This window comes from Puntigrus tetrazona, chromosome 16 (genome assembly GCF_018831695.1).
Source record: "Puntigrus tetrazona isolate hp1 chromosome 16, ASM1883169v1, whole genome shotgun sequence".
Classification (NCBI taxonomy): domain Eukaryota; kingdom Metazoa; phylum Chordata; class Actinopteri; order Cypriniformes; family Cyprinidae; genus Puntigrus; species Puntigrus tetrazona.
In genome coordinates, this window is record NC_056714.1 from 17,427,162 (window position 1) to 17,447,026 (window position 19,865).

The 19,865-nt window shown below is 38.1% G+C and overlaps 1 protein-coding gene across 4 annotated transcripts; it reads right to left on the bottom strand.

Moving 5' to 3' along the window:
- Window positions 1-767: 767 nt before the first annotated feature.
- adam15 (ADAM metallopeptidase domain 15) lies at window positions 768-19,853 on the bottom strand. Of its 4 annotated transcripts, none has more exons than XM_043261621.1 (25): window positions 19,229-19,853; window positions 17,382-17,476; window positions 12,452-12,528; window positions 12,293-12,371; window positions 12,131-12,207; window positions 11,543-11,750; window positions 11,391-11,456; window positions 11,140-11,211; window positions 10,075-10,244; window positions 9,902-9,986; window positions 9,199-9,347; window positions 8,948-9,125; window positions 8,467-8,559; window positions 8,184-8,379; window positions 7,985-8,093; window positions 7,572-7,767; window positions 7,253-7,330; window positions 7,044-7,155; window positions 6,787-6,934; window positions 4,966-5,074; window positions 3,180-3,245; window positions 2,972-3,052; window positions 2,271-2,339; window positions 1,951-2,105; window positions 768-1,867 (listed from the first exon to the last, which is right to left on the bottom strand). In XM_043261621.1, the coding sequence occupies exons 1-25, from the start codon at window positions 19,386-19,388 to the stop codon at window positions 1,798-1,800; spliced, it is 2,898 nt and encodes a 965-aa protein (XP_043117556.1). In that variant the 5' UTR covers window positions 19,389-19,853; the 3' UTR covers window positions 768-1,797. The 4 variants fall into 4 exon arrangements, with proteins under 4 accessions (XP_043117556.1, XP_043117555.1, XP_043117557.1 ...); XM_043261620.1 differs by having other exon boundaries at window positions 2,942-3,052; XM_043261622.1 differs by lacking the exon at window positions 2,271-2,339.
- Window positions 19,854-19,865: the final 12 nt, after the last annotated feature.

Below are 19,865 nucleotides of genomic sequence, written 5' to 3' on the forward strand. Positions count from 1 at the left end.
ATAAACTGATCGTGAATTTACGATTAAACCGAGTACAAATATCAGGCAATGGCATACGAAAAAGCTTATTTCAATGTTTTCATATCTCAGTGACAGATATTTGCTCTTGTATAAAACATAACATCGCTTGATTTTGTAAATGTCTCAAAAAAACAAAATCATATCTTCATCGCAAGTAATGGACTAAATGTTAAATCTGAGATGTTCGACTTTTTGAGGCTTTCATTTTTGTAAGTTATAGTTTATGCAGGTGTAGATGTGAATACAATCTGAAATGCTCTGCTTACATAACATGCAATAAAAGTCAACGGTGACAAAGGTGAAATTACACAGGAGCATATCTCATTATGAAGCTTCTCCGTAATGACACTGACGCTTTTCACCATTTAAGGTTGTCACAATGCGTAACAGCTGACAGATGACATATTGTGCCAGATGACATATTGATATGGGATATTAATTTGAAACGACAGATTTTTCTCTATTTGATGACTGTAATTCTGACCATACCTGCTTTCTCTTATTTAACATTTTTAACACAACGACCTTAAACACACCGAGGAGCATCAATCCACTATCATTACAATCATTAACTTTATATGACCCCCCTCACCATCGTAAAAGGATATGATGTCACATCCCTCTTTGAATTTACGTCTTAAAGTTGCTCGTTAGCAAATGTTTATAAGGTCATAACCTGTGTGATAAACCTAGATAAAATATGATGATTCTGGAAAAAACAAGACAATCAAAACTGCATGCATGAATCAACTGTAAAAATAAATCCCGTGTTTATTGCATTAAAAATACTGCATATGTCAAAATACACTTAAATATACCTTCCTCAGTGCTTTGATCCAAAAGGCGATCTTCAAATCAGTCAGCTTTTCCACTGCAGCAGCATTTACAATCACAATCTGAACTGTCTTGATACCGATATAAGACATTACTTTACAGTAAAGACTTTACAGAGAACGTGTGTTTGTGTCCAATGGTAATATCTGTACTGAGACCAACTGATGTTCAATGGAATGTGACACATCAGAAACTCTCGAAACAAAAGAGTGCGGAAATTCAGTTTTGGTGTGACTGTATTAGAACAACCATTGATGAAATGTTCATTGAGGAAAAGTATTTAGGCACCAAAGAGATTCTGTAGGAAAAGATCAGATCAGGCAAATTGAGCATGCATACAGCATCTCAGAGAAAGAAATCAGAACTCCTTCCTCAAGGCATCGTCTCGTCATATCCTATTTCCATGCGTTGAACTGAACATCCGAATCACGAAAGGAATGTACATCCACTCCATGTCAACTTTTAAAAGTTCTTCAGAATTATAACATTCTTTCATCTTCATTGGAGTACGTCATTTCTCAGAAAGTTCTGTTCCGAGGTCCGTACAGGTGTTAATGTTCACCCTGCAGAATTAAATCCTCAACCATGGTCAGTGCAAATAGAATTGTGCAATTGTCTACATCACGTTGTTTCCCAAAGTGGGTCCACATGGCAAAAAAAAACACAGTTTTTTGTCGTGTTTCACAGTAAAAATAACAAGCCATAAAAGTCCTTAAAATACATTTACATGAGAAGAAAAAAAACTGCATATCTTACCCTATTATATAATTATATAGGGTATATATTATACACTATATATTCAGAATACATTCTCTAAAAATGTTATGCAATTTTTCTTCTTAAATGTATCTTGCTTTAATGACAATTATTTTTACAATTAAACCAAGACCAAAAAAAAATGTTTTCCGTAAATTTGCAGCCGGGCCAGCTTTTCCTTCCTGTCTATACTTGGTGAAGAACGTGGGGTTTCCCAGGGTACTGCTGTCTCCGTAAAGGCGGATGAGGGGCAGGTCTGTACATAGAAATAAGATTTCATCAGGTTGCACTTTTCCAAAAATGTTCCTAATATTATGTCAAAAGCATCAGTCCTATCACCTGGCGGGAGCAGCAGCTGATGCAGGGTTACGTGAGTAAGACGATGAAGATGTGGCGGGTCCTGGATGTCCCAGCAGTGGGGGTGGATGAGGATGGGATGAAGGATCCACAGGCAGTGGTTTCTTGGGAACTGGAGGTTTGGGGGGAACAGGGTTCTGAAACAGGATGAGGTCATTATTTTTTTACTTATAAATTCAATTTGCTCTACTGTACATCACCGTTCAAAGTAAAAGCAAAAGGACTGCAATGAGAGAAATAGATTCTCTCAGCTGATTAGTATTGTTAATAGAGAGTTAGACTTTACACGGCCGTGGCGATACCTGTCGGGTAGAGAGGACAGGGTCAGGAGGGAGAGGCTTGCTTGGTGCAGCCGGTCGTGTTCCTGCGGGCTGGACGTACAGTGGCAGATGCAGCCATGTGACAGAGAAAGGCAAGCGCTGAGTGAGACTATCTTACTTCGCCGGTTTACTCAAATCATTGGGGATCAATCTATTCCACCATGATTTTCCCTTGATCACAAAATTCATTTGTCTGAGATCAGACTGAATCATACACCATGCACGGCAATTGATTTCTCTGATTCATCCATGCAAAACACTGATCAAATATCATTGTTTCACCTTGCAGAGAGACTGAGAAAGATAAAATACATGCTATATATGCACATAAGGTTTTATTTTATTTTATACATTTAATTTCTGTACTGAATTGTTTTGAATTTTATTAGTGTTTTATTTAAATTAATTAAAAAATGTAATCTAATTTTCACCCATCCTCTTTGCAAACTACAAGGGTTGTGATTTATTTTAATTTGCGCACTTTCATACATCAATAAATAAAAAATACTATATGTGATTACCATTCACTCCCATCTGCATGCACAAACTATCATCATCTTACTGTTAAACCCAAATGACAAGCATCCCACATGCCACCGCACAAAGACACAGACCACAACTAGAAACATGGAATGAGTTTCTAAAGGTCATACATGGCAGCTAGCAGCAACTGCTCCCTCTACCTTGAACTGCATCTTGCTCTCTGAGGGGATGGGGTCAGGAGGGAGGGGTTTGGTGGGAGGGGCCGGCCAATGCCCCACCAACTGAAGAACCAGAAAGAGCAATAAAAATCGCATTGGTTTGTGCATAACACACACACCGCTACATCTACCAGAACACCTCTACACATCTCTGTCCCTCACAAGCAGTCTGAGCAGCAATGAGATTTACCTGAGCTGGTTTAACGACAGGATCAGGCGGAAGAGGTTTAGTTGGAGCAGCGGGCCTGTTTTGAACCTAATAATAAGACAAAAGTGTTGCGCAGGTGGTAGTAGAGAGGGAGCGATCTTTCACATGCATGTTACAATAAGGAAAGTTAGCTGGTTCAGGCATGACAGTAAGCCATTGACTGGTATTGTTACAGCAGCAGAGAGAGACACAGTGAAGTATAACTGTAAGATATTTTTAAAGTTTATGTGGAAACATATATTCATGCAGGGAAGGATATATGTGTTACATACAGAACACAAAAACATTGGCTGTAATTTTACTGCATCAAGAATTTTTTTTTGTAATTTTTCCATGTACTGATGTTTGAGCCACCCAGGTGAAAAGACCTCACCATCCCAAACACTGCGTCCCAGGCCTCAGCAGCCTTAATGCACCTTTAATAGACATCTATAATTATGATTTTGCCTCTGTCCTACTTGGTAATAAAAATGTAAATGATGCATTCTAGGGTTGGATCACTGACAGAATGTTCACTCTGATATGATATCAAATTGTTATCTCAGTATCTGTACCTTTGGAAACAATTATACAGCTCTGGAAAACTGATTTATTGAGACTACAATTGTCAATATTAAAATAATTCAATAATATATATATAAGAAATAAATTATAATTCAAAGTTAATAAAAAAGTTGTATTTATTTTGCTTGTTTGTAGTCTTTTTAATATTAATTTTGTTCCTTTTATTTTTAGAAAATGTGTTGGGTTGATTCATTTATGTGGTATTATTTTCTTTGATGATTTATAGATTAATTAAAAACATTCAATTCTTTTGCAAATGTTTTCAATAATAATAATAACAAGTCTAGTTCTACAGGGGTGCTTGAGGGGGCACCCTCGTTCTAAGCATTTTATTTCAGATTTGGCAAACTATACAGTTATGGTTTGCGTTCTGGAGATCGATTTTTATTTCAACATGTTTTTTGCAGTGTTCAAAACTGTATCCAATCACAGACATATTTGTTTCTTGAACAGCAAATCTGAGGAGTTTAGAATCCACTTACCTCTTACATTGCCAAAGTTTATGTTAAGGACGTTCCATATTAATAATCTCATTAAGTGTATTGTGATGCAAATAAGAGATTTACTGTGCACTGTAGAGAACTTCAATTACTACGTTTGTAAGATTGCGATGAACTAAAATGAAATAAATTAGTGATTTAAAAGGGATCTATATGTGGGTATGACCCGTGCTTGCTAAATTAGTCTAAAATTTAAATATGATTATATATATGAAATATATATGGTTTACTGGAATCTGACACAAGCATGGGTTTAAAAATCATATTTCACTGGTTTGTACTCATGTCATTGAGAATTCGATATAAATATTCACAAAGCTGGAATACTACGCTTTACTCAGAGAACGTACAAATAAAAAACAAATACATTTTTCATTTTAATTTGGAGCACGGGGATCGCTAAAAGAGGGTTTCATTAACTTCATTTTAATTCAATTTTCTTGCATTACACTGTATTTTTGACCAAATAAAATTAATCTTTGCTAGCATAAGACACTTCTTCCAACAACAAAAAAAGAAGTGAGAAAATCTCATAGACCCCAAATTTGCTTTGTCATTTCCCCTCTCTGGACATGCTGACCTCACTATGAGCTCATTTCTGTATTTCTGTACAGTCTCTTAGTAACCTCACATCGCATTACAGAAGACCATGTTCCAGTAATTGCATCACCAAGCGGTTTTTCTCTAGATCAGATTCACTGTACCTTGCTGATGGCCTGGGTGAGAGGGATGTCGCTCTGATGGGGCCACTGGTACCTGAGCGGTTGCACCTGATCTCCATTTCGAGCATTTGCAAGCTCCATGGCAGGAGTCCTGTGGTGCAAACACAACATCTTCACGCTATTGCACTAAAACTAATGTTACATTTTTCAGCATAAAGATACAACATACGTTTTGTTACAAACTCATGAAAATTCATGTTACAGAACAACAAGAATCTCACTAATCTAAATCTACTTCACACACACCATAAATCAGTCCTGTTGTTTAACAGGACACTGGAGAACTGTGAGAGACATACAGCTAGCAGGGAGACACTTAACATTTAAAACTAAATAAACATTAAACCAGACCTCTGGTGTCTTAAAACCACTCTAGTTACACTTTTGCTGTAAGTACTACAGCGCTAATAACCAGAGAGAAGCTTGTCAATGACAGCCAATGCTAAGTCAGTTTTATTATTTTATTTCACTTTTTATTGTCATTGAAAGCCCCTGCTGGTGAGAGATAGCTACACGAGTATAGAGACTGCTACCACATGGCTAGTTTTGCATTGCATTCAGAGATACCTCCGGTTTTCCTCTTTCACACAGTATTCAATATATGCCACAGAGACCCCACTGCAGCATGGGTAAAAGAAAGTAAAATAATATTATTAATGATTTATAATATGATCTTTGACTGTGGTGAATGGTCTTATCTTTCATCTGATATTAACACCTAAGGTTGTAATTTCGGTCTGGCTGTTGTATTTTTATGGTAGCAGTAATGTTTTTTTTTTTTTGTACAGCATGTTTTGTGCCAAAACGTTATTAATGTATTTTTTGTATTCATTTTGATTTCACTTGTTAAAAAAAAAAAAACATTTTTGCCATTTTTAATAAAGGTTCACGTTTACTGTGGTGTGCCTATCAAGTAAAAAGTTTAATACTCTTTACACTTTGGATATAAATAATTTATTAATTATTTCTAATAACTACAAAACTACAAAATATGCCAAACTACAAAATATGTTTTTCTTTTTTACTAATTTCATTCTTTTTAAAAATTATTTTTTTACTTCATTAGGTTGTCAGGACTGTTGTTTCACCAGGAGATTTATTTATTCATTATTAAATAATTTTAATTCAGAAAATAAGAACATCATATTTAACGTCATTGCAAGCTTAAATTGCATTTTTTTAAATGTATTTAAAAAAAATTATTTATAAAGATAATACACATTTTTTTATGATCCGTATCTCTCACATCATTTGTCGCTGCTGTTTTACACAGGCTAAGTAAAGTGAGATAAATTGCTTTAATAAAGTATGCCATCTTTTACATCCTGTGTTTCTCTCAGGCTCCGTTTACACTAGTGTGTTTTTGTTTTAAAATGCTGTTTAAGAATGAAGCGATCCTCGTTTACACTGGCTTTTCCGCTGCTTTTAGTAATGTTTTCCATTTACCGTATACAACTTAAAACGCATGTCACATTCATGCACATACAACCATAGATATGTATAGATAGATTCCCTATTATTTAAATCGCTTGGAACGTTCGAATGGGGAATCTACAATCACATTTCAATGTGTACCACAACGAGTGAGATGTTGTTGGTTACATAGTCGTCAAGGATGCGCAGAGCGAATGTGGGCAGCCACGCCATCATTCTTTTCAAAGTCTATTTTGCTCTGTTTACACTGAAATGCAACCCTGGCGTTTTCAAACTAAAGGGCGGAAAACGCCAGAGTAGTGTAAACCGTAGCAAAAGTTACGCGTTTTAAAACGAAAACGCACAACTGTAAATGGACCACGGTCTTACCGGCTCTGTCGGCTCTTGTTGAAGGGGGTGTGGCCGAGGTACACGAGGCCTCGTCGACAGCGGGGGAAGCGGAGTGCGACAAACAGCAGCGAGACCGGCAACACAAACAGGAAAATGACCAGCAGAGCCACCCGCGCAGGATCTGAATCTGTTTACAGAGAAAAAACAGCCTAAACACTACCGCGCCAATGTAATCATAGTGATGCTGTGTTACTTTCTGAGTCCAAACGTCTCGTGAATCAGCGCGTGCCTGGTACCTCTGGTCTGTTGTGCAGGGCCACTGTCCACACTGCCACCGGTTCCAGAGTATCTGCAGTCAGGAGGAGCCCAGCCTTCATCACAGTGACAGTTCTTATTACTGTTACACACCTACACAAACAAATGCAAAAACAGAGAAAAATAATAGTGTTTGAAAAACTTGAAATTGTTTATAATTCTCTGAAGTGTTTACAATTCTCTCCCTCACCCCATGGCCGTTGCACTTCCTGCGGCATTCCTCAACACCAAACATGGACACGTCCCTGCACTTTTGGTCTACACATGCCTGAGAAAACAATGTTCAAACATGCCATAAATTTAATACATTTCAAATAGGTTTAAAAAAAATTATATATAAATACGAATAAATGTGCACAATATTTATTATTGTAAAATATTAGTATTTAGAATTCTATTTCAATATGTGTTATTACATATATTTAGTGTCATTTATTCATTCGATGGCAAAACTGAAATTACATTAGTTCATTTTGATTTATCTTTTAAGCTATTTTACGGACACTTGCCTTGTTGGGCCCACAAGCCGTCCCCTGTGACACCATGGCTGGGTCAGAAACATCATCCCCCAGATTAAAATAGGCACCCCGGCAGGTGAAGTCACTCTGGTTTAGTTTGACCGTTGTGGTCAGAATCTCAGCGTTGGAGCCCAGCAGAGGACGCTCATTTCCACCCTGACACTGGATCCTACCACAGTGCACATCCCTAAGCAAAACAAAGCACAATAAACAGAAAAGATTGCAATCATATTTCCATAAGGTCCGATGCAGCTAGATGTAAACAATAGTGCAGCACATTTTTGTTGTAATTATGCTGAATAAGTCACAAAACAGACAGTTGGATAACAAACATCTTAATACAATACAATCATGATCGTAATCAGTGCTCGGAAATGATCAGATTTTAGGCTACAGGTCCTCACCATTTCAAACAGGGGATGTAGGAACCGTTGGGCATCTGGCCACAGTTTCCGTATTTATTGCCCTGCTTATTCACAGAGGAGAAGCAGATGGGTGGAGCGTGGGTGGAGTCTTAGAGGAGGTGGAGAGAACAGGGATTCAACCACAATAACTCTACTCTCTAAATGATAATCATCAGATTCATCACTGTGAAGCACTCACTCGGCCCCCAGAGCATTTGGCACTGCTCGTCCAGACTGGCGCACACACCGCTGTAGCAGTACGAGGACCCATCCTTGCAAGACTCTCCGTTCTGCAGAAACACATTAGGAGGACAGTAGGGCGACGTGCCGGTGCAGAACTCCGGCAAATCGCACTCTCCCAGCGGATCCCGACATACTGACCCGGCCACACGCAGCTGTGGGGAAAGACATGGATGGGACGCAGTGAGAGAATGCCATTACCTGCACATTACAAGCACGTAATCATATGCTCCTTTACGAACCTTGCAGTTCTCACAGCAGATGCCATCAGAAGAACACTGGGCCCCGGGAACCAGTTTACACGTGCTTGCATTGCAGCAAGGGTCATTACATTCCTGAACACAAACACAGACAGGAATATATAGGGTATAGGTTTTACAATCCTATAGTCTGATATGTTTGGACAGAGAGAAACTGTATTTTAAACTACATAACTACATCTTGCTTCCCTCATCCCGCAACAGATCCTTTCAAGTCACCAGTATTTAAAACTGATCATGAATTAACACTATACAGCAAACATAAATTATATTACCATTATAAACAATATTTATTGTAAAAACACCATGCCTAAACAAATATATTTAAAATGAAAGATGAAAAAAATTGTCACCGATATTCACTGAGAATATAGTATTTTGCATTTCATTTCCAATTATGCAGTTGAAATGCAATTTTTGTAAATCAGATTCGGGAACCAATAGGCAGAAGGCATTTTCTTACATCCAGCAGGCCACAGTCACACTCCTCTCCTTTCTCCACGTACAGGTTCCCACAGCGTGGACCTCCCAGAAGACTCTCCGGCTGAGGCACGTTAAACAGACACATTCCACCGCCGTGCAGGAGACTGAGAGAGAGGTCCCGTTCGCTGCAGCTGCTGAAGAGCTGACCGGGCATAAACCTGCAAATGGGAGCATTTACTGCATACTGCACGATTTATCAGCAGCGCTACATTATCAGTCACAAACGCTCACCCAGTGGAGGGCTCCATGATGCAGCCCCCAAGCCGAGGCTCATTCTGGCACTGGCAGCGTCGGTCGGCTGTATCGTGACTCATTCCCAGGTTGTGACCCAGCTCGTGTGCCACCGTTGACGCCACACCTAACACGCTCACCAGGTGATCCTACAGTATAGAAGACAAGGGTTAAAGGATCATACCACTTACAAAATGCTTATTTTCCAGCTCCCCTAGAGTTAAACAGGTAGGTTTTTACCAGTTTTGAATTCATTCATCCGATCTCCGGTTCTGGCGTTAGCACTTTTAGCTGTAGCTTAGCATAGATCACTGAATCTGATTAGCAATAAGCTCAAAAATTACCTATTTAAAACTTGACTCCTCTATCGTTAAATTGTACATTAAGACCAACAGAAAATTAAAAGTTGTGATTCTTTAGGCTGACATAATTTGGTACTATACTCTCACTTCGGCGTAGTAATCATGGAACTTTGCTGCCACCCCATGGCTGCAGCAGGTGTGATAATATTACGCAGCACCTGAAAATGCTGGGGACTATTTCATGCGATGCGCAATATCAAAACCTGTAAAACTCATCTGTTTAATTTGGAAGTTAAGTTGTAAAATTAGCCTATTTTTTTTTAAAAAGTGGTGAGTTCCTTTAATACTAAAACAAGACTTTTTAGTAGACAAAGGCCAAGATTAAACAAGATTTTCCTCACCACATTTACTCCCCCTGACCGATCCTTTGAGCACATGGAGGACTGAGATGCCATGCCTACTGTCGTCCCATCAAATGATTCACCCCTAACATATAAAAGCAAATTATGATTTATCATAATTATTAAAATTTATGTACTGTTGTATATATTTTTCACAATGCATCTGGACCTACATGATAAGTTGTGCGTTGTCATGCCGTAGTCGTGGTAGAAGCTCCCTGGTCCTCCAATCCAGAAAGCGGTTTAGAGTTTCAGTGGGATTTTTATCCACTTTAATTCTATCCTGGTCACTCCAGATCTCCAAACCCAGCAGAGCCACGCGCACATTCAGCGGCCGGTAGAACTGAGACAGAGGAGCAGACAGAGATTTAGATGCAGACCGAGATTCACAAGTGCTTTCAGTACAGTGTTTAGAGACCAATAAATGGCAATAAATAAATCAAATAATTTATTTAACTGAATACAGATAAATAATTAAAATGAATACAAATTGTTTTATAAAAGAAAGGAATTAATTTCATTCAACAAGGATTTGATTTTTTTACATTTATAAAAAGTGACAGTAGATCAAAGAATGCTAAAAACAATGTTTAAATGGCATGGCTGTTTTCAAAGTTGATATTAAGAAATCTTCTTGAATACCAAATGACCAAATCATGTGACACTATGTTAAAAATTCAGCACTCATTTTATTTTATGCACACACGCACAACACACACTCATTTACACTACCTGACACAGCTGCGCTTTAAAATTGAACTGGAGGTTAAGTGCTGGGCGTCCGGTCAGAGGAGAACTGACCCCAACTGAGTCTGGTTTCTCCCAAGGTTTTTTTTCTCCATTCTATATGCATGGGGTTTTGTTTCCTTGCCGCTGTCGCCTCTGGCTTGCTTGGTTGGGGACACTTAACTTCTAGTGACTATCGTTGAATTGACTACAGAGACCGTCTCTGCATTTAATAAGAAATTGGTCACTCTCGTCACTATATATCCCTGTCATTATACTGTACAGTGCTTTGATGCAACCTGTGTTGTTAAAAGCGCTATATAAATAAAAATGATTGATTGATTGATTGATTGATTTTATAAAAACTTTTTAACTTAGCAAAATTAATGTTTTTACTTTACTTCTGATTGAGCAAATAAATGCAGCAGTGGTGAACCTAATAGACGTCTTTCAAAAATATTGAAAAAAATCTTACAGAACGCAAAACTTAAAAAAACTTAGATGAATCTTACCCAGTCTACTTGGTTTGCCACATCCAACATACGGTAGATTATGGTTTTATTATTTTTCTGATAATTCATATACTGTGAGAAAGAAACAGAAAAATATACATAATAAAAATAACATAATATACATAATATTAAATATTCAGATATTTAGACTGTAAAGAGTTAAGAGAAAATGTGATGCAGTATATACACCACTAGAGGGAGTAAATGTCTCACAGTTCTGTGTGTGTGAGTGAGTGTGAGATACCTCTTACCTCTTTATGATCCGCCACCAGCACCAGCTCAATATATTTGGTCTCTGAAAGAATGTCTCTTTTGCTCTGTCTCACAACAGCACAAAAGGATCGTCAGTACAATCAAACAAATGCACGTTACGCCGCTCGGTAAACTGACACAACATGCTCACCCTGTGTGTGTGTGGGACGATCTGAATGGGAGGAATAGAGGTATGTGACACTCCACAATCTCTAGACTCGGATGTCAACGGACGTATCGGGTAGATCACATGCATGAATCCCTCTTCCATCTCTCCGCTCCCTTCCTCTTCTTTTTCTGGCTTTTCTTCCTCAGGATGCAGCTCAAAGCTCAGCGTGGCGTTAATGACTATCACTCCCCTACAGAGAGAAGAAGAAGTGTCATTACTGGCATCATCACTACCACAGACAGAGCATCATGTTAACACACACACACACATCTGATTCAAACAAAATGCTAAATGTATATTTATTACTAAATCAAAATTAACGGTAAAGACATAAATAGTTACCAAAGATTTCCATTTCAACCTATTTTAAAATCTGTTTTCAACACTGAGAATAATAAGTAATGTTTCATTAGCACAAAATGAGCATTTTAGATTTATTTTTGAGGGATCTTGTGACACTGAAGACTTAAAATCAAGCAAAATGTTTCGATAGTTTAGCACTGACCATAACCGACCATTAAATCTCTCACAGAAAGTGGTACGATTTGAAAAAAATGACGCAATTATTACCTTAACCCAGAACAGGAGCTGAGTACCACACGAGACTGAGGGTAACCTTGCACTGAACCGTGATAGTAGCAATGCGTCTGTCACAGAAACAAACAGAACCGCAATATTTTCAAAAAGCATTGTGAAATAAATGTGCACCAGTGTACAAAGGACTCAATTCACCACTGGGTTCTCCTTCATAGACACCCCGGTTCCGTTTGGCAGGTAGTAGAATACGTTAGGCGGCTTTGGCAAAAGATCTCTGCAAGCAGACAAATGTTCAGATATGATGATTTATATAACTTCATTAGATGCTGATTACACACGCAGGAAATGACTTACTGGTTTTTTTCCAGGTCCAAGATATACAAGCTGCTTCCCACTTGTAAACCACACTGCAATCTGTCAGGGTGACCGTTCTGGAGAGGATGAGAGAGACAGATCAATTGAATAGGGAATTTGTTACATACGGAGACGTGAGCCCTATTATCTCCTGCCTAGTATCCAGCTCAGCAAATGCTACAAGTAACCGTTTTTATTCAGATCAGTACAGATGCGATCATGTCTTCTTCCTTCAGAAAAGTCACAAACAAAACTTATTTTGTGCAGATTCTTAAATTTCTAGAAACGCTTTCGCCCCAGTAAGACCTAAGTATCCCTTAAAATTGAGTTTTAATTTAATTATTTATACCATCACATTATTATAATAGTTGCATTAGTATTAGAACTAAAAATAACAGCGAGTGCTGTGAGTGGAAAACACAGTAGCACATGTATCCTGCTATTAAATCCAACAGAAAGATTCTAGCCTGAACATTAATTATGAGTTAATCTATAATTTATAGATTTCTGTACGAGTTTAACAAAGCACCCTGAACTTGTACACACACCTCTGATTTGGAATCACTGCATCAGCACATGGCCAGAGGAAAAGATGGCTTGTCTGAGAGGATAAAATAGCTTGATTTTAGAGGGGGCGAACTGGGCTAAAAACAGACTTCCCCTCCTCCTTACTCTTTCTGAGCCTTTCTCTCATCTCACTTCCTATTCTAAGCACCTTTTCCTGCCATTCTATCACATCCCTTTGGCTCGCACTCACATTCAGCAGTTTGGTGTAAAAGTGAAACCCCACTCAGCTTCCTGTTATACCGCTGCTGCTGTTTCCTGCTTTTCTCCAATGTGCTAATAGGAACAGATCTCAGCCAATAAAAGCAAGTCTATTCGACTGGCCTCTCTCTTTCTCTGCTGGACAATGTAAGTTACACATGCCTCACAGCAAACAGACTTTAAAAGGAAAGTTTACATTAGTTCTATGTGTCTATAAGGAGTCTAAATCCTGAATTTGTAGATGTGAAGAACAAAAAGTGATCATACAGTAACAAACACACAATTAATCTGATGAAATGTTAATGCCACATTTAGGGGGGAGACATTAGAGCAGAAAAGATAAAAAAAAAAAAAAAACCTGCCAAAAAAAAGAAATAATGAGAAATGATAGTAAAAGCACAGCCAGTTTGGAAACGGTGCCAAAAATGCATTTCTGAGGTGCCTTCAGAGGTTAAGGTCAAATTCACTGTGGAGAGTATCTGGATGTAGCTCAAATAGACGGAGTAAAATATTGATTTTTTGATACTCCTGATATTCGTAAATAGATTCCTGTTGATTTTTTATTCTGTGGTAGCATTCCTGCACTGCAACCAAACTATTAAATCTATAGCCAAGAAGAAGCACAAGTTTCCACCCAAAAACAGCAGGAAACTTTTTTTTCTTGTCCACGTAGCTGTGTGCAATATAAAGTGTTGACCGGAAGTTTATAAAAGTTTTATAAATTTTATAAACAGGTTTATTTTAGTGAACCAAAAACATACAGAGCAAGCACACAGCCATGAAGATTCACTGATGAACAACTAGTTCAGAATCGCTCACAAACACATCTACTAAATAAAGAGCAAATGAACTAGATTCTAGTCTTGGGGGAAAAAATGTTTACGCCAACTCAAAGCATTATTCAATCATTTATAGGAATAAATTGAAATACTCCAAAGAAAAGCGTTCAATCAGAATTGAATTCAGTATATCAGGACATGCATATTGACAGCCAGTCCTAATCCTAATAATTTACTAGTTACTTTCTTATTTTTGGTTACACTTTTCAATAATGTTAATTTGTTTACCTTAGTTAACAACATTGTAAACATGAACCAAGAATGAACAATACTTCTACAGCATTCATTATTCTTAATTTTAGAATGTACTAAAAAAGCTTTGTTAACGTACTGTGAATTAACATGAACAATGAATTAACTTGCATTAACAAAGATTAAAATAATAAGTGTAATAAATGTATTGTTCATTGTTTGTTCATGTTAGTTAATACATTAACTAATGTTAACAAACGACACATTAATGTAAAGTGTTAACTTTATTTGCAGTCGTCTTCTAACATTGATGTAAAATAACATTAAACTGCTTTTGGCACGGGCAGTTCTAGTATCTCATCTTTAGGGGGCTTAACCCCCTGAGAGACCATTATAGATGCAACGATACAAATAACCTTAATAGACAGTACTTTATTGTGTTTATTGACACAATTACCTATCAAAATGACAGAAGTTACAGTGAACGATTGTCATGTTTTTTCTTTTGTTGTTGAATTAACATATCAGCCAAATAGTAAAAATTGTATAGATCCGTTATAATAACACATTCAGCATTTTCTTAACCGTTTATATCTATTTAACTGAGTTATTTTTTTATAAAAAGGTACAACGACAAAAATTTTCCTTCCACAACACGAATGCCCAAAGGATCTGAATAGGGAAGTAAACAAGGCCGATTTTGATTTCATGTCAAGTACAATGTCAGACCTCCTACAGCTCTCTCAGATCTCAACCAGTCTCTTACGAAAGCTTAAAATGCTCTTCAAGATCTTGTTGCTGAAAAAGGTTCACCAAAAGGTCATGAGTCTGACATCAGAAGAGCATCGCTCTCTAAACCACATCTGCAGTCATTTACTGAGCAGCACAACACACCCATACGTAGACTTTCTCCCAGGATCGAACCTCTGGGCTGTTCACAAAAACTGCCACATTCACCCATCAGATACTGTTCCAGCATTGTTCAGGTTTCCTACAAATCCACAGGCATCTAATTGTAGGCTATACATTTATTGCTATCAGATGGTTCTGGTGAGTGCCTTTCCTATGAACTCCTGGGAACAGACTGCAGTTCACTGGGAATGGGTGGATCGCTTGTCTGTGAACAACCAGGGCCAAGTCAAACTAGTGACTGAGGCGAAGATGAAAAAGAGAGTTTGAATGTGTGGACTTTTTAGATCCCATGTACTGCCCATGCCAGAAACAAAACCGAAGGTTTTAGTTTACTTTTGTTCATTGTTTTGTATTTAGTATCAAGAAGCAAGCATGTGAAAAAAACACATTTAGAGTTTTATTCTTTTTTTATTTACAACATTCTTCTGAATCATCCAGATATCTTAATGATTTACAATATACCATTTATGAAGCCCTTTTTAGATACAGCTCGATACAGTGTCATGAAATGAGCATTAACTGTATTAAATAAGCTTTATGTGTTCTCTTAAAGAAATGAGGGTAAGAAACATGAGGGTAAGAAAATGATGACAGACTTTTTATTAATTTTTTTTCTGTGGTAAACTATTCCTTTAACCACTCCATTCCTGAATACTCATTACTGCTCTTTTTCTTTCTCTCTATTCTGTTATTGCCTTCTGCTCCTCCCTCTCTCCATTTCACCCCTCTTTGTAAGCCTCTCTTTTTCAGTCTGAGGTAATGTCCCTGAGCACATACGATGACCTCAGCAGCCGATGAATGCTGGGTGGGGTACTTTTACTGAGGCTAGCTGAGTGTGACGAAGAAAAAGAGCGCAAGAGAACTGCACCAGAACTCATGCTTCGTCTGCACCTTGGCCTTCTTGTAAGGGTTTGGTTTTGATTATTTTTTTTAATTACTGTTCTTGTTCATTCCTAGAATTGTTTCAATAAAAATGCGATGACATTTTGAGATTCAACTGATTCTCTTCTCTTGTAAAATACAACAAATATTTAAATCAATATCTACAAATGACCAAATTAATAAATGCAGTTCTTGCTTCATGCAGTTGGACGTGGAGAAATGAAAGACACGCGGCTAAGCAAATGAGTGATTCAAGTGTTGGTGATTCACTAAAAAGAAATCGCATAAGGTCTAGAGAGACTTCACTGGTCACACTGCATTTTGTTATCTTTTTATAGAAAACAACCGGTTCATAATAGACATTCATCACAGAGGACCTCAGAAGATGCCAACCCTCAGACAACATACAGAATTAGCAAGTTTTGCAAATAGTTAAATACATTAAGGTTCTATAATACATACATGTACTGTAGGAACTCAAGGTTCTGTGAAGCTGCTTTGCAATGATTTGTATCATAAAAAGCACTATACCAATAAACTTGAATTGAACAGCATGAAGCATTTTGTATCCGTAATTTTTTAATTGAATCTGGTTCCTAGCCCTAGCAGCCACTATATTTTTGGGTGAACAATCCCTTTAAGCCGTATAAGCCATTTTCAGGTTTTAGATGAGATGAACACTCTAAGTGCCATATTAATATAATTTGTGTTCCAGTTAGTGGGTGGTGGATGGCTTGAGGACAACACTTTATAATCAACAGACTGTATTCATCGGTACACGCGCACAAACACACATAAAAACGCACACACCCAAGCCATCACCCGCCTTTCCTTTCCATGGCAAAACAGGCTAAAAACAGACCACAGTTGCCTCGGTTTTTGTGATTCAACCAGGCACAGAGGGGCTGTGCATGACAAAATAAATGAATCAACTTGTAACCCAGTGAACATTTTGTATATTACACTGTTGAGGGAAGTGACAAAAGAACAAAATAGATTATGAGACAGTTAATGAGTGATTAAAGAGAGGGAAGTGGGTTTGTATCTGGAGGGAGAATGTAGGTGTGTTGAAATATTCAGCTGGAAACTTCCTGACATAAAGCATGATCTGAGAAGAGAGGAACTAGAGGCAACATAAAGGGGACGGACACTTCCTGTGCAGCTGAGAGCCGCTCTGAAGTCATGTCCTGCTAAATTCCCCCATTCCACATGCAGAAACACACTTTTACGACTAGTTCCAGTAAGGATTTTTATCCACACAGGCATGAAATGTCATTCATTTTAACATGCTATTTTAAAGTCATTCATTTTATCTGTTATTAGACAGTGAAAAAACTCACCTGTAATACATCACTCAGGCTTCTCTGAAGTCCATTAACTAAAGCAAATGGCCTTGTCTTTGCCAGAGGCGTCAGGTCTCCTCTATGACTTGTGACTGTAGAAGATAAAGAAAACTTTAGTTTTTAAACTAAACCTACCGTCTTATGTGCCCATTTCCCTGCTTAATTTCAAATGCTTTTGGCATCCTAAGTATTTTAGTTTATTTTAACTGACACTATTTAATCAGAGATAGACAAAAAAAGAAAAGCCAATATAATAGTTTCAATCTGTTAAGAGAGATCACAATTAAATTAGTCAAACGCAAAATACAATTATGAACGTTAGCCTCCGAAAGCATCTTAAGCGTTTTGCAACAAGAAATTAATCTCTAACTAATCGTTTTAATATATGTGCATACAGCAAAACCATTCATAGTTACTTATGCAAAAAACGACATGGGCTTAGAAAAACGTGTTAGTGGATTTGTAGTAGTTAATGTGCATATAAAGTGCTACATAACATCTTGTAGGGCCAAAGGGGGAAAGGTCATGGCATTGCATGTCATAATGTAATGTAATAGATATATAACATTTAATACAGATAAGAAAGAAAATAAGTACCCAAATACTTGGGTGCTCCCTGGTTCCAAAATGTCTCTGAACACAGACAGCTTTGTTTGTGTTTGTAACATTCTATCTTTCATTATTTATTATGACCTATAAATTACAAAGCATAAAGGTGGGTTGATGGAAATGATGTTTTTCTCTTAATAATGCCTGTTCATTTCAGGGTGTTAGGATGGTTTTGCTGAAAGGCACACTCATGCACCTAACAAGAACACGCATGTGAATAACCACTATAACGGCTCGCTGTCCTGTGAGGGCAGCTGTTGTTTTGTCTGTGACTGACAGCGGTGCTGGAGAATGCATGTACAGCACTGGTTTGCATTCTGGATCAGAAGCGCCGAATACAAATCTGGTCGGTCTGGCTCGAACAAGTAGCTGGAACTACCAGCCAAAAATGAGAAATTATTCCGAGATGACATTGTAGCTCTAGGATTCTCAGCAAACAGTTTAGTTTACTTGGAAACAAGTCAGAATTGGAAATACTGAAGGGAACGAGTGAGCATTTCAGATGTGTGGTGGCCTTTATACAATAAGCTTCCTTTCCAGCAGCCCAGATCGAAGAGCAATTATGTTCAAGAATGAACAGTCCCACATTATACTGTTTGAGCAGTTTACAAACATTGAGCCTGTGATTAGATGGGTAAATGATAGTCTGCTAAGCAGACTATTAAAGAACAGAGCCTGCGACTTATCTAGACTAAAATAGCTGAACTGTCTGTTTGTGGGGTTTTTTGGGGGGGGTTATCCACAGAAGAAATATTTTGGGTTCCCCGTCCCTTATGAAGATTAACCATGGTTTTCCTACAAATAAAACCGAAAATCAAAGATTAACCATGGTTTGCTACACTAACCATACTTTAAGTGTATTTGTATTTGTAGTAAAAATGTAGTTGGTAATGGTAATCAATACCAAAAAAAAAAACACTTCACTTTTACTAAATACTACCACTATTATTTTATTAAACCATGGATCATTTTTGTAAGGGAAGTAACATATTAGTGAGCAGTTCTTAAAGTTTGAAGTCCTTAGTTTGAAGAACATCTAGACCTATTGAGAGCCTTCTGTGCATTGAAAAGGTCCCATGCATGTTAAAGGTTCCTTAAGGAACTCTAGAAGTCAATAAATAACGTTTCGCAAACATAACAGAGCATTAAGCCTTAGAAGCAAATGCATAATTATGTAATTAACTGCCTTGATGCAACATTACTCAATGCGATATTCAAAGCAGAGCATCTCATACCGTTGTGAAAGGAATGAGTGATCCGCGTGAAGCTGCTGTCATCCCTGTTTAGGGTCAGAGTTAGGGTCCCTCTGAACATCATGAGCGGGGTGCCTTCAAACAGAAGAACAGTGACGAGAGTTCGCCAAAAACACCTAAACAACTGATGATGGTGCTTCATGGTCCGGTGACGCACGGATCGGTCTCTTCTTTGAATTCAAGTCGAGTAGCGAATCAGTACACTTGTTAAAAAGAGTCACGCGTATCGCGTTAAGACGGCCCGCGGTCAGACGATGTCACACGTGAAGGCGCACCTGGCCATTCACCTGCTGCTGGACGCAGAACTGCAGTCCGTTCTGAACGCGCTTCCTCGGCCCAGTGTGGGTTCTGTCAGGGCAAGCCACATCCTGCTTGCAAACCTCAGCTCGGTCCCAGCAGTAACAATGGCTACTGTATTTCGCTCAGAGATAGAGGCGTCGCCTGTAACGATCACCTTGTAGAATAAGCTTTCTCTATGAGGAGGGTCGCGTAGTGCGCAATCCGTCCGCTCGCCAGTGTTAAACTGAGTCGGTATAATCGCATTTCTCAGCGTGTCCAACCAGATGGGATTTCCTCTTTCGCGTTAACTCTTTGCTGTCCGGTCCGGTTCAAATCCTTG

Coding starts and splice junctions, on each gene's coding strand:
- adam15 (XM_043261620.1), bottom strand. CDS start 19,388: ATGAAGCACCATCATCAGTTGTTTAGGTGTTTTTGGCGAACTCTCGTC. Junction 12,372..12,451: donor TTGGACCTGGAAAAAAACCA/GTAAGTCATTTC, acceptor GTCTGCTTGCAG/AGATCTTTTGCCAAAGCCGC. Junction 2,106..2,270: donor CTGTCCTCTCTACCCGACAG/GTATCGCCACGG, acceptor ATCCTGTTTCAG/AACCCTGTTCCCCCCAAACC.